The sequence below is a fragment of the Xenopus laevis genome, chromosome 4L (assembly GCF_017654675.1).
Source record: "Xenopus laevis strain J_2021 chromosome 4L, Xenopus_laevis_v10.1, whole genome shotgun sequence".
NCBI classification, from domain to species: domain Eukaryota; kingdom Metazoa; phylum Chordata; class Amphibia; order Anura; family Pipidae; genus Xenopus; species Xenopus laevis.
In genome coordinates this window covers 18,179,574-18,195,140 of record NC_054377.1, presented here as the reverse complement: position 1 = coordinate 18,195,140, position 15,567 = coordinate 18,179,574, and the positions used below count along the sequence as shown (strand labels likewise).

General features: G+C 40.2%; 1 protein-coding gene across 1 annotated transcript in view; it reads right to left on the bottom strand.

The window, feature by feature from the left end:
• ighmbp2.L (immunoglobulin mu DNA binding protein 2 L homeolog) overlaps positions 1-15,567 on the bottom strand; it is a 34,104-nt gene that overhangs the window by 3,452 nt on the left and 15,085 nt on the right. Inside the window, exons 11-15 of the mRNA XM_018257515.2 lie at positions 14,289-14,383; positions 11,439-11,562; positions 6,564-6,901; positions 5,704-6,199; positions 2,282-2,466 (exon numbers count right to left, since the gene is read on the bottom strand). Coding sequence (XP_018113004.1) covers positions 2,282-2,466; positions 5,704-6,199; positions 6,564-6,901; positions 11,439-11,562; positions 14,289-14,383 — 1,238 coding nt within the window. The remainder of the gene's footprint in view (positions 1-2,281; positions 2,467-5,703; positions 6,200-6,563; positions 6,902-11,438; positions 11,563-14,288; positions 14,384-15,567) is intronic.

The window sequence follows — 15,567 nt, the reverse complement described above, 5'->3', positions numbered from 1 at the left end:
AAAGCCGAGCTAAAGAGCTTTTAGGAGCCATAGAAATATAATATTCAGTGGATTTCTACTTAATGTAATCTAATTAGGGCTCCTCCGGGGAAGAGAGCGGCACGAACAGCTGCTTCAGTCCCTCTAATGTATTGTGTGTTATGTGATACGGCAAACCCTACACTGGCAGCTTCACTTATACACAGACTACAGCTATGGGACCTGTTATCCAGAATACTCAGGACCTGGGGTTTTGCGGATAACAGATCTTTCTGTTTACTAGAAAATCATATAAACATTAAATAAACCCAAAAGGCTGGTTTTGCTTCCAATAAGGATTTGGATAAATCAGAGTCTATGTGAGAGACGGCCTTTCCATAATTCTGAACTTTCTGGAAAGCGGATTGCCGGATAATGGATCCCCTACCTGTATTTGCACACAACTTATGACAATTAGGGATGCATCGGATCCACTATTTCGGATTCAGCCGAATCCTTTGCGAAAGATTCGGCCAAATACCGAACCGAAACCTAATTTGCATATGCAAATTAGGGGTGGGAAGGGGGAAAACATTTATCACTTCCTTGTTTTGTAACAAAAAGTCACACGATTTCCCTCCCCGCCCCTAATTCACCTGTGCAAATTCGGATTCAGTTTGGCTAAGCAGAAGGATTCGGCCGAATCCAAATCCTGCTGAAAAAGGCTGAATCCCGAACCAAATCCTGGATTGGGTGCATCCCTAATGCCAATAGCCCTGTGATAAGCAAAGACATTTTTTCATGTGCACAAATGAGTTCATGCAGCTCCCTGTGAAGTCACCAACGCCTATAAGAATTATATTGTAATTTATAGGCCATTCACCCCAATCAACCAATGGCAGTGGAGCAATTCCCCAATGGTACAGACTTTCTACATGACTGGTTTAAGGGGATCAATCAGACTTACATTACACAGTTGAGGGCTATTCCACACGGGGAGATAGCGACGCGTTTGCGGTCACGGCGACAAAGCGCCGCGACCGGCGCAGGCGACAGTTTTGTATGGGCGCCTATGTAAAAACGCCTGTGCTAACCACACGAGGCGATGCGCTTTTCAACAGTCGCCTGAAAATGCCTCGCCAGGCTTTTTCAGGCGACTGTTGAAAAGCGCATCGCCTCGTGTGGTTAGCACAGGCGTTTTTACATAGGCGCCCATACAAAACTGTCGCCTGCGCCGGTCGCGGCGACTGTCGCGGCGCTTTGTCGCCGCGACCGCAAACGCGTCGCTATCTCCCCGTGTGGACTAGCCCTAAAGGGGAACTATAGCGAAAATTAAAATGTAAAATAAGCTTCCTCATACTGAAGTAAGAAACTTTCTAAATACAATCAATTAAAAATTCTGCATTGTTTCTGAAATAATCAAGTTTATCTTCACTATCCCTCTCTCAGCATCTGTTTCTCTTCATTCTGTCTTCATGCAGCAGTTGGGTGTCAGATATTCATTGACAGTTAGATCCAATATATCTTATAGGGGGGCTCCTTTTCCTAGCAGATGGTTAATTAACCCTCGAAGTAAAATCCTTCGACTTCAAATATCGAAGTCGAAGGATTTACCGCAAATGCTTCGATCGAACGATTAAATCATTAGAATCGAACGATTCTAAGGATTTTAATCCAACGATCAAAGGATTTTCCTTCAATCAAAAAGAGCTTAGAAAGTTTATGGGAAGGTCCCCATAGACTAACATTGGTGCTCGGTAGGTTTTAGGTGGCGAAGTAGGTAGTCAAAGTTTTTTTTTTTTTTTTTAAAGAGACAGTACTTCGACTATCGAATGGTCGAATAGTTGAACGATTTTTAGTTGGAATCGTTCGATTCAAAGTCGTAGTCGAAGTAGCCAATTCGATGGTCGAAGTAGCCAAAAAAAACCTTCGAAATTCAAAGTATTTTTCATTCTACTCCTTCACTCGAGCTAAGTAAATGTGCCCCATGATGTCTGGTGAGTTTAATAGAGTGAGCTCGAATACATCTTCTAGGCAAAAGGAGCCCCACTATAAGATATATTGGATCTAACTGTCAATGAATATCTGACACCCAAGTGCTGCATGAAGACAGAAAGAGAAACAGATGCTGAGAGAGGAATAGTGAAGATAAACTTGATTATTTCAGAAACAATGCAGAATATTTAATTGATTGTATTTAGAAAGTTGCTTATTTGTGTGATGAAGCTGTATTAAATTTTCATTTTTGCGATAGTTCCCCTTTAATAAAGTCAGGCAACTGCAGTTATTTCCATGTGGCCCTTTAATAAACGAGACTTTTTACCTCTGGAATATGGTGGCTCAAGCAGAAGCGCTTATTGCAGTGCACGCAGAAGTCCGACACTGTCGTGACACTTGTTTTACACTTGGCAAAGCCGCAGGTGTTGTCCGCTCTCATGGTGGTGGCAATTAGGGCATCAAAATCGTCTGCGTCTGCGCTGGAGGCTTTGGAACTGCCAATAGTTTTAGCTGGAAATAGGAAATGATACAAATATCAGTTATTCTACTTATACACTGATCATTCACATGGGGCCACTTGTATAAATATGTAAATGACAGCAGTGGGACCACCCATGTATTAATAAGGGGCATATTTGCACTTTTGCAATAACCGATTGCAACCAATCAAAACATTGCTTCTATTGATCTTCCTGCGGTTGCCTGTATTCAAGGGATACTGTCATGGGAAAACATGTTTTTTTCAAAATGCATCAGTTAATAGTGTTGCTCCAGCAGAATTCTGTACTGAAATCCATTTTTCAAAAGAGCAAACTTTTTTTTTTTTTTTTATTTAATTTTGAAATCTGACATGGGGCTAGACATATTGTCAGTTTCCCAGCTGCCCCCAGTCATGTGACTTGTGCTCTGATAAACTTCAGTCACTCTTTACTGCAAGTTGGAGTGATATCACCCTTTCCCCAAGCAGCCAAACAACAGAACAATTGAAATGTAACCAGATAACAGCTCCATAACACAAGATAACAGCTCCCTGCTAGATCTAAGAACAGCACTCAATAGTAAAATCCAGGTCCCACTGAGACACATTCAGTTACATTGAGTAGGAGAAACAACAGCCTGCCAGAAAGCAGTTCCATCCTAAAGTGCACTGGTTTCTGTGCTGCCATGTAGTAATTATCTGTATTAATTACTAATCTGTATTAATTACTAATCAGCCTTATATTCATATATCAACCCATTAGCAATATATTTAAGACATTGAAACATTTTGTGCATACTGTTAGGGGCAGATTTACTAAGGGTCGAATATCGAGGGTTAATTAACCCTCGATATTCGACCAGGAACTAAAATCGTTCGACTTCGAATATCGAAGTCGAACGATTTAGCGCAAATCCTGCGATCGAACGATCGAAGGATTTTAATCCAACGATCGAAGGAATATCCTTCGATCAAAAAAACGCAGGCAAGCCTATGGGGACCTTCCCCATAGGCTCACATTGAGTTCGGTAGCTTTTAGCTGCCGAACTAGGGGGTCGAAGTTTTTCTTAAAGAGACAGTACTTCGATTATCGAATGGTCGAAAAGTCGAACGATTTTTAGTTCGAATCATCGATTCGTAGTCGAAGTCGTAGTCGAAGTAGCCCATTCGATGGTCGAAGTAGCCAAAAAAACACTTCGAAATTCGAAGTTTTTTTAATTCGAATCCTTTACTTGAGCTTTGTAAATGTGCCCCTTACTGAAAAATGCCTTACCCTTTAAACAAAACAGGGATTGTTTGTCCATATATTGCAATATATTTAAGCTGGCCTACTACGTCAAAGTCATCCCATATCTGGCTAGTTATCATATTTATTTATCATACCCTGGCCCAGTAAGAACTCGAATTCGACTATTCGCCAACTAAAACCTGCCAAATTACTGTTTAAGTCAGTGGGATTGGTCCATGGATCAATTCGGAGTTGTCTGCAGCCTTCCTGAAATTCTGGGTTTTTTTCGGAGAAAAAACTTGAATCAAATTCGAGGTTTTAAAAATTCGAGGTTTTAAAAATTCTATTTTTTCAATAAGTTTTGATTGGTCGAGTTTATGGAAGTTTTGGGGAGTTTTTAAAACCTCGCATGAATTTGACCTTTGATAAATGTGCCTCTAAGTCTACTAGACAATAATTTCAGAATGAAATAAACCCAATAGGCTGGTTTTGCCTCCAATAAGGTTTAATTAAAACTGTGTTTGGATCAAGTACAAGCTACTGTTTTATTATTACAGATAGTGATGGGCGAATTTATTATAAATTCGCTGACGAAATTTCACCGGGGTCAAAAAACAATTGTCGCCGGCGTCAAAAACGGGCGTCGGCTTTAAAAAAAACGAATGCCGACGTCAAAAATGAGACGCCGGCACATTTTCTCAAATTTTCGCTGTTTCGCAAATTTCGCGGGAAATTCACAAAAATTTTCGGCGAACCAAAACGGCGCAAATTCGCACATCACTACCCTATATACTCGAGTATAAGCCGATCAGAGTATAAGCCGAGGTACCTAATTTTACCTACGAAAACTGTGAAAACTTATTGACTCTAGTATAAGCCTAAGGTGAGAAATGCAGCAGCTACTGGTAAGGGTTCCTAAATTGGGCCACAAAAAAATGTAATGATGGAAAAATGTTCCATAATAATAAGTATCAACCTCTGAGTGTTAATGGCCATTCTCTGAACCAGTGGTAGTAGTAATGTTGTTGGATAAAGTGGTAGGGCAGGATTTGGAGACAAATGAGCTGCTTACTGTAGCAATTAAAATGTGTTTTCCAGATTTGTAAAATAAGCAGGGTAGTTTGTGAAATCAAAACACAATGCTAGCATTACATATTGTTTGTAAACAGCAGGTGAAATGGTTTGTATCAGCAGCTGTGCCTCCCAATTTTAAGGGTTGGGAGGCGGAATGACTACACATCTCCTGCCTCTTGTGAATACTGTACTTGATTCATGTGCCTGGCACTTCTACCTTAACTGCACACCGAACAGCAGCACTGGATGTCACGGAAGAAGCTCTGAAGTGTTTCGGAAGCACCGGATATCACGGAAGATGTAGGAGGGGCTATCGGCCCATGCACATATACGGCAGAGAGCCCTGAAGTCCCATAGTATTGCCACAACGAAGCTCTGAAGTGCGTCGGCAACAGCGCATGTCATGCTAGATGTAGGAGGGGCTATCGGCGCATGCCCATATACGGTAGGAACAATTTCATGCACTGAAAATGACGTCTGACTACACTAATAAATACAGACAGGGACAAGGCAGCTGAGCGGGGCACACAAGGACATTTCATGAGCGCAATCGATGCGCTTTGGGTCATTGTGCACATACTAACTCGAGTATAAGCCGAGGCAAACTTCTTCAGCACATTTTTGGTGCTGAAAAACTCGGCTTATACTCGAGTATATACGGTAATTACAGAGACAAAGGGAATCATTTTTGACAATTTGAATTATTTGGATAAAATGGAGTCTATGGGAGATGGCCTTTCCGTAATTCTGAACTTTCTGGATAACGGGTTTCCGGATAACGGATCCTATACCTGTATGAAGAAACAAAAGCATACAGGGTACTATAATGTAATTCTGGGCCGTTCTTATTACAATCATAGGGCATCGCTGGTGGCTATTATCTGTACACATGAAATGATTTTGGGAAAAGTCATGGTAAATAGAACCACAAAATTTTATCTATAAGAATAAAAACACTCCAACGTACCTTTTGCATCTGTGTTTTTCTTTGCTGCAGGTTTTGAACTTGTTGAACTATCAGGTTTACTTCTCCCCCTTTCTTCCTGTCTTGCTTTTTCCCTCTGCACTCTTTCCATGTGTAATGCTTTCAAGTCGACTTTATTGGAACTTCCGCTGCAATTGGTCTTCTTTTGGCTTTTTTCATCTTCCAGTCTGGGTAATTGCAAAGGCGGCCCGGCCTCTGAATCGTTTGTTTGTGAAGATACGGCATCTCCCGAAATTGCTTTGGGTTTGGTGACGGAAATCGTTCTCTCCTTGCCGTCTCCTGTGCTTGTGTGCTCCAGCCCTAATTCCTCAGATATCTGATGGACCAGCAACCGATCATGTGATGTAAGAGATGAAGGAAACACAAGCTGGGTTGTATCGGGGTCTTTCAAGAAATCTTCGATGGTTTTCCTAAGATGGTCTCCAGCTGTAACATCGTCAGTATGTGGATCCAACTTATCATGGTGCTTAAAGGGATACTGCCATGGGAAAAGATGTTTTTTTCAAAAAGCATCAGTTAATAGTGCTGCTCCAGCAGAATTCTGCACTGAAATCCGTTTCTCAAAAGAGCAAACTGATTTAATTAAATTTAATTTTAAGTTTCCCAGGTGCCCTCAGTCATGTGACTTGTGCTCTGATAAACGTCAGTCACTCTTTACTGCTGTACTGCAAATTGGAGTGATATCACCCCCTCCCATTCCCCTAAACACCAATATTACAACTAAAAAAAATACTTTTTGTAGAGTGAATTATTTGCAGTGTAAACAGTGTAATTTAGAAATAAAAACGACATCATAAAAATCATGACAGAATCCCTTTAACGTTCCCAACAACAGGACTTACTTTAAACTTTTCTTTGCTGATAGTTTTTGTGGGATCTGCCCGATTTTGGTTGCTGGGACCCCCTGTATTTGGCTTTTTTTGCTTGTTCCCAACTTTTTTAGCTTGTTTCTCTGGTTTCCCGGGGGTCCCGTTTTCATGAGAGTATTTCTCAGGCACAACATCTTCAAGGTATTCGAAAGCCGTCCTGACTTCTCCACGCTCGTTGAAATACGTTACAAGATCCTTGAGGAACTGGTGGTTGCCGACCGTATGGGAATCACAGATCACCGCAACATGGCGCCGTGCACGTGTTATAGCAACATTCATCCTCCGGTCTTCAGCCAGGAAGCCCACTTCCCCTACGAAAAAAATAAAATAATAATTAACATTAATTATGTTATTTATCTGTAGAAACCTCATATAAATGTATTGTTACTAGAAAACAAAAGTAAAGGAGAATGAAAGGCTAAAACTAAGTAAGCTTTATCAGAAAGTCTACATAAATACACCAGTAAACCCTCAAAGTAATGCTGCTCTGAGTCCTCTGTCAAAACAAACACAGCATTTCTTTCCTTCTATTGTGTACTCATGGGCTTCTGTATCAGACTTCCTGTTTTCAGCTTAAACCTCCTTGCCCTGGGCGTGAGCATGCTCAGTTTGTTCCTCTTCCACCCCCACTCCCTTCTCAGCTGTAATCTGAGTTTAGAGCTATGAGAGAGCAGGAAAAGACTCAGGCAGGAAGTGATGTCAAACCAAGCCAATATGGCAGCTGCTATCCTAAAGAGAGCTTCTAGAGCCGATTACTCAGGCATGGCAAAGCATTCTGCAGAATAAATATAGTGTTATAGCTTGCACTACTGTGTAATCTATTGGCAATGAACTGTCTCAGTAGCTTTCCTTTTCCTTTATAAGTTGTTCACCTTTAAGTTAACTTTAGTATGTTAAAGAATGGTAGCTTCTAAGCAACTTTTCAATTGGCCTTAATTTTTTCTTTTTTTTATAGTTTTGGAATTATTTGCCTCCTTCTTCTGACTCTTTCCAGCTTTCAAATGGGGGTCACTGACCCCATCTAAAAACAAATGGCTACTTTTTATTACTCATCTTTCCATTCAGGCCCTCTCCTATTCATATTCCAGTCTCCCATATCCAATGCCTGGTTGCTAGGGTGATTTACATCCTAGCAACCAGACTGCTGAAATTGCAAACTGGAGAGATGAGGAAAGCAAAATAACTCAAAAATGGCAAATGTAGAAATGGAAACCGGCCAATCAGATCTGCCGCCTCACAACTCATGAACAATTTACAGATTTCCAGTTATCAGAGCATGAACAAGGACACAGATTTCGCCCCTCAGGAATAAGTGGCCTGTGTTCTAATGAAATATGCATAGAAAGTTCCATTACGGATCTTTTTTTCCCCAGCCTTACTGGAAGAGCATATAAACATATAAACTCTTTTTTTTTTTTAACCCTTTCTGTTCTAAGCCCTATGTTGTGCATGCAAACAGGCATTGTTGATTCCATGGCAAGAATGTTTTTAAAGGATAAGTAAACCTTTAAAACAAGTGAATGTAAAATTAATGAGGGTGTTATTCTAAGAACTTTTGCAATGTACATTCATTATTTTTTTTTTTTTTTGAATTCCAAGATATTATGGGATACATGTACTGTTAATATGAATGAATTGTGTCACAACAGCGCCACCTGCTGATCATTTTCCCCACCAGTCTGACCACCAAGTAGTCAAGGAAGTTGTCAGGAGAAAGAAAGAGGCTGCTCTGATGTTCTTCTGCTTAGGGGAAAAAAATTAGAAACCTTTCTCAAATCTTTCCTAAGCAGAAGAACATCAGAGCAGCCTCTTTCTTTCTCCTGACAACTTCCTTGACTACTTGTTGGTCAGACTAAGCAACTTTTCACTTGGTCTTCATTTTTTAATACCATTTTTAATTATTTGCCTTTTTCTTCAGACGCTTTCCAGCTTTCAAATGGGGGTCACTGACCCCATCTAAAAAACAATGGCTCCGAAAAGCCACAATTGTATTGATATTGCTACTTTTTTTCTAACTCCTCTTTCTATTCAGGCCTCTCCTATTCATATTCCAGTCTCTTATTCAAATCAATGCATGGTTGCTAGGCCGATGTGTACCCTAGCAACCAGATTGCTAAAATTGCAAACTGGAAAGATGCTGAATAAAAAGCTACCCCCCCCAGGTCCTGAGCATGCTGAAAGGAGACATTTTGTGTAAAAAAATAAGAATGTACCAGTGCGTTATACTTCTTTAGATATAGAAGAATTGTGCTTAAAAAAGTAGTGTTTCAGGATGATTTATTGAATATTTCTGCAAAAACCCTAATAGTCCTTCCCTTTTCTTCCACTTCTGAATTCTCAGGATGTGCAGGGGAGCCGGTGGCTCTCAGCTCACTGCACTGTAGGACAGGAACCAATCAGCAGATAGCAGGACCCAATAGGGAACTGAAGCGTGTCTGTGCTTGTGTGACTGCAGGGCTGTGATTGGCTGTCCCCCTCCTACTGTGCTTCTGCCAGGGAACATTAGGACACGCCCACCTCTCATTTGAAACAGGGACAGGGACCAGAGAACATCTATAGGGAGCTCCAATAAACGGGCGATTTTTAAAGATAAATATAAATTTTTAGCACCATGTAAAAGCAACCCCATATATTACTCATAATTGCCTACAAAATTAAGGATTTTTCATTTATCCTATATGTCTCCTTTAAACAAAGTACAATTTTCAGTGTGTATATCACAAAAATTTCCAAAAGTCACAAAAAATTCTGGCTCAGTTGTTTGGGACTGGAATTTTACTCCAACTGCGCATGCGCTGAAAACGACGGTCTGCTTCAGATGTTTAACGGGAAAAAAAAGATGGCTGCCGTGAGTTCCCGAGGACCGAATCTTCACCGAGGGGCAAGTAAAAAGTTAGGGGCATTTGCCTCGGGTACCAGTTAGGCGGGGGGGGGGGAGAGGTTAGGGGTTTTTTATGTTATGGTTGAGTTGTCCTTTAAGCATTGAGAAGCAGGAGTATTGTAGAATTTATTGAGTAGCGCAAAGATTATTCCCTTGTCGGATTTCATGATGTGCAAGTGCACTGATACATTTGATGAAACCCTCTTGATGTGTCTCAGCTCAAATTGCTTTTGTTTTCCTGGTGCCTCCGTGAGAAGGAAAGATTGATTGCTAAATCCACAGACGGTGACATTCATTTTGTTTCCCTGCACTTACACTTTATTTGACAAGAAATAAGAGTCATAAGCAATTCCAAAGGAAAACCTTTTTTTTTTTTTTTTTTTGTGACCCAAAATAAATCAGCGACGGCAGAACGTTGTTCCAAAAAGCCACCAGAACGATCTGAACCCAGGGTTTAGCCCAGGAGGGCCCATACTTTACTAATGCGAGGTCTACTTTTAGCGATGTTGTCCCATTAGGATCTACATCTATTTGCATTGTTATCATTCTGGTCCATGGAAAATTTTACTTAAATATTATATTGATTTATGCGAGAATAAAAAAACTCTTCTGTTCCTTCTCTCTTCAGTTCAAGTCAGAATGAAGAAGGTGAAACCATGCAATGTGACCAAAATCTAGCTTTGGAGCAGATATTAATGGATTTGGGAATGCAGTTGGATGCTGTTTTTTTTGGGAACAGCCCTGTGCAGGTCCAGTTTGGTGCAAGTGTAGTTTGGTGCAGGTCCAGTTTGGTGCAGGTCCAGTTTGGTGCAGGTCCCGTTTGGTGCAGGTCCCGTTTGGTGCAGGTCCCGTTTGGTGCAGGTCCAGTTTGGTGCAAGTCCAGTTTGGTGCATGTCCCGTTTGGTGCAAGTGTAGTTTGGTGCAAGTCTAGTTTGGTGCAAGTCCAGTTTGGTGCAAGTCCAGTTTGGTGCAAGTCCAGTTTGGTGCAGGTCCAGGTATTACATTGTAACACTGACACAATTCTTTGCTGAGATTTTACTGGCCAAGATGCTAAAACACCGGCCTATTGGCAACCCTAATATAGGACTCTACTCTGAGACAGAAGTAGTGCAATCAAAATGTGGGGAAAAAATTGGAAGAACGTGCAAGTTTTGTTACCTGCAATGCAACATTCCTTCCCAGAACTCCAGCATTATTGTCCTCATGATGATTTGTTAATGTACAGTAATTGCTATTACAAGCAGTTTCTCCTTGTACTTCATTATGACCTGCACTGCCGGTCCTGACTATATGTTTCTTCCAACAATGTTGCAATAGTGATCTCCCGTACATCCAAAATACCAAGGGGTATATTTATCAAAAAGTTAGAGGTCACCACAGTTCACTAGAGTGAAATTCCGCCACTCTCCATTCATTTCTATGGGATTTTTAAAAGAGTATTTATCAATGAGTGAAAGTTCATCATTTGATAAATAAACCTTTAAAAATCCCATAGAAATAAATGGAGAGTGGAGGAAATTTCACTCTAGTGGACTATGGCGATCCTTAACTTCACACTTAAATATAAATCCAAATCTCACAATACCTTGCATATGTTCTGCCTGACACACCTATGACAATATGCAAACAATGTGCAGAGCATTGTGGGAAACAGCGTTTTGTCTGCAGGAGAACTGACTGCTACAAGTTTGATAGAAATGGTACATGCACTCGGGACTAGCAGCGCAGAGAATAAAAAAGGAGCAACGTAAGCTGCTTGTGATGACAATCATATCACCAAATAACTGTACAACAACTGCACATTTGTAATTAACGTGTATTGCACAGTGGCTTATAGATTTAATATGCTTTTATTATGCATAATGTTATATTATTATAATATTTCTGCTTAATATTTCTCATAAGTGTAATGGGGAAACTGAATGTTGCCCTGTATAAACTGCCTGTGATGGTAAATAAACACAAACCTTTACTGTTGGATCTGACACAGGACAGTACCACGGCTTCTTTTTCTCTTCCTTGAAATCCATCCACAGATTTAATTTCTAGGTCAGGGTACCTTTGTCTGAGGCACTGCCTTAACATATCCACCTGGAATAAATGGAAGGCGTCAACTGAGTGATCTGAAATACACACCTAAATGACGTAATTATATAGTGAATAAAGTACCCCCTCTTGTAAATTATATAGTGAATAAAGTACCCCCTCTTGTAAATTATATAGTGAATAAAGTACCCCCTCTTGTAAAATATAAGGATATTATAAGTTACCGAGGAGTTTCATGACCATATAAAGACACAAGGCCAAAGGTTTTTATACAGGTCATAAAACTCTGAGGTCACTTCTAATATCCTCATATTTTGCAACAGGGGGTACTTTATTTATTATAATACACAAGTTTCAGTGAGTCATGTGACAGAAATGACATCAGAACTCACCATTTATAAGGATATAATTTACAGTCTGGTCCCATAGGGAAATGACCAGACTGTAGATTATATCCTTATAATACACAAAAGCCATGAATATCCTGTAAATTATATCCTTATAAACGGTGAGTTCTGATGTCATTGGTTATAAATGGTGAGTTCTGATGTCATTTCTGTCACATGACTCACTGAAACTTGTGTATTATAATAAATAAAGTACCCCCTGTTGCAAAATATGAGGATATTAGAAGTGACCTCAGAGTTTTATGACCTGTATAAAAACCTTTGGCCTTGTGTCTTTATATGGTCATGAAACTCCTCGGTAACTTATAATATCCTTATATTTTACAAGAGGGGGGACTTTATTCACTATATAATCTACAGTCTGGTCATTTCCCTATGGGACCAGACTGTAAATTATATCCTTATAATACACAAAAGCCATGAATATCCTGTAAATTATATCCTTATAAACGGTGAGTTCTGATGTCATCAGTTATAAACGGTGAGTTCTGATGTCATTTCTGTCACATGATTAATTGAAATTTGTGTATTATAATTAATAAAGTACCCCCAGTTGTAAAATATGAGGATATTATAAGTTACCTCGGAGTTCCATGACCTGTATAAAAACACTCGGCCTTCGGCCTCGTACTTTTATATGGTCATGAAACTCCTCGGTAACTTATAATATCCTTATATTTTACAAGAGGGGGTACTTTATTCACTATATAAACGGCGCGTTCTGACGTCAGAATGCACCGTTTATAACATGGGTCCCTGGCCGCCGAATTTGACACCTCCGCGTTCAAATTGAAAGCCCGAATTGGACGACAGCGCACCCAATTTGGACACCAGTGACCAGAATTGGACGCCGACCCCCCTCCCAACATTTCACACAAAATGTAGATTATAATGCATAATGTACCCCCTACTGAAATCTTTAAAGATATTAGAAGTCACCTCGGAGTTATGTGACCTGTATAAAAGCACGAGGCTCTTCGGCCTCGTGCTTTTATATGGTCACATAACTCCTCTGTGACATAATATCTTTATAAATTACAGTGGGGGTTACATTATCCACTATATTATAAGTGACTGAGGAGTTCCATGACCATATAAAGGCCACAGGCTGGGTGCTTTTATACAGGTCATGAGACTCAAAGATGACTTCCAATATCTTCACATTTAACAAAAAGGTACATTATCTATAATAATGCACAAGTTTCAGTGAACACCTATTGTAACTGATGACATTATATAAAACTGCACTTGCAGGTCTTACAGGCCAAGTGAGAAAAAAAAGTGGTAATTTTGTGAACCAACCTATCGGTCTCTTTGGAACAACTGTCTTCTACAACAGGACCCACAGCACTGCATATGCATCAGTACCCTTCATACTGAGGCAGTACCCTGCATACTGAGGCAGTACCCTGCATACTGGGGCGGTACCATGCATACTGGGGCGGTACCATGCATACTGGGGCGGTACCATGCATACTGGGGTGGTACCCTGCATACTGGGGTGGTACCCTGCATACTGGGGCGGTACCTTGCATACTGGGGCGGTACCTTGCATACTGGGGTGGTACCCTGCATACTGGGGCGGTACCTTGCATACTGGGGTGGTACCCTGCATACTGGGGCGGTACCTTGCATACTGGGGCGGTACCTTGCATACTGGGGTGGTACCCTGCATACTGGGGCGGTACCTTGCATACTGGGGTGGTACCCTGCATACTGGGGCGGTACCTTGCATACTGGGGAGGTATCCTGCATACTGGGGAGGTATCCTGCATACTGGGGAGGTATCCTGCATACTGGGGCGGTACCCTGCATAATGGGGAGGTATCCTGCATACTGGGGAGGTATCCTGCATACTGGGTTAGTACCCTGCATACTTTTTTAGTACCCTGCATACTTGGTTAGTACCCTGCATAATGGGGCGGTACCCTGCATACTGGGTTGGTATCCTGCATATTTTTATTATGCAGAAAGTTATACAGCAATGTCAATATCCTAAAGGGCTGCCCTAATATACTAAATATGGTTCTAAGGACTTTTCATTAAACATGAAAGGATATACAATAATGAAGCAGGCATTATAAGGACCAATCAAGACCTTGCAATGTTCATGTGTACAATATTTTGAGTGCTAACATCCCCCCAAAGTATGATTTTTTAGTGCACTTGTAGCCCAATATGTGCTTCAAAGGGCTTATGCAAGAATGCATGCACAAGTGCAAAGTTTAGTTCACTATTTAGATGGTTGCACTTGTACCTCCTCCTGTGTGTAAGAGGCACATTTGCATTCAGGACGTGTTAGTTCCAGGATTCTCTTAGCATGTTGCTCCTACATGTGTACTGTGAATGTTTAAAGATTCTTACCTGAAGATTATAGGGTGCTATAACTGCAATATCCTGCGGTTTTACACCGGCTTTTGTGAGAGCTTGAATGTGCAAATCCACCAGTCGCACTTCACCTAAAAAGTGATGCAAAAACATAAGCTATTTAAATGGAATCAGTAAAGACAGGTTCCTGGATCTCTGTAATGATGTATAAATTAGTGATGTGTGGGTTAACATTATCATTATATATATGTATACACCTGGAAAGTGATCAGTAGAAGAATGAAAATGCTGCTGTAAAACAGCATTTTCATGAAAACATTCACCACGGGAGTTATTTTTTGGTCTGGCTTTTTGGGTCAAAAACTAGAATTTTTTATGGAAAAAAAATTGGAATTTTTCAAGATTCATTAAACCCCGGTCCTGCAAAAAGCCACAATTCGAAAACCCGGTGTATCAAAATCTGTCGAGGTCATATATAAGTCAATGGCAGATGTCCCTATCCCAATTTGAAGATATCGTGGTCTGCACTGGGTTTAGCCCAATGATCCAAAGAATTCAGGGTTTTCAGGCAATCATCAGAAAAATTGAGCGATTTGGGTTTTCACTCGATTTTCCATCCCGATCCAGTTATTTTGAGTTATTTTAAAGGGGAACTATCATGAAAATTTGATATAAGCTTCAGCATACTGAAATAAGAAACTTTCTAAATACAATCAATTACAAATTCGGTACTGTTTCTGAACCCAGCATCTGTTTCTCTTCATTCTTTCTTCATGCAAGAGTAGGGTGTCAGCTATTCATTGACAGTTAGATCCAATATATCTTATAGAGGGGCTTTTGCCTAGAAGATATTTAGAGCTCACTCTATTAAAATAACCAGACATCACATCTCTCTACATGCAGAATTTGTGCAAAAGGCAGTTATTTTGTTAGATTTTGTTTGTACTGGAATCAGTTATTTAAGTGATCTCTGCTAGGAAAGGGAGCCCTCCTATAAGATATATTGTATATCTGTCATTGAATATCTGACACCCAACTGCTGCATGAAGACAGAATGAAGAGAAACAGATGCTGAGAGATGAATAGTGAATAAACTTGATTATTTCAGAAATAATGTAAAATATTTGATTGTATTTACAAAGTTTCTTATTTCAGTATGCTGAAATTGAAATTAAATTTAAATTTTCGCCTTAGTTCCCCTTTATTGATAAGGCAAAATCGTGGATGAGAGTTTGCCCGAGCTTTTTATTAAACAAAATAGAGAAAATCAGATTTTAGTCAATAACCCCCTAAAATTGGCTTTTAGGATTGTGTT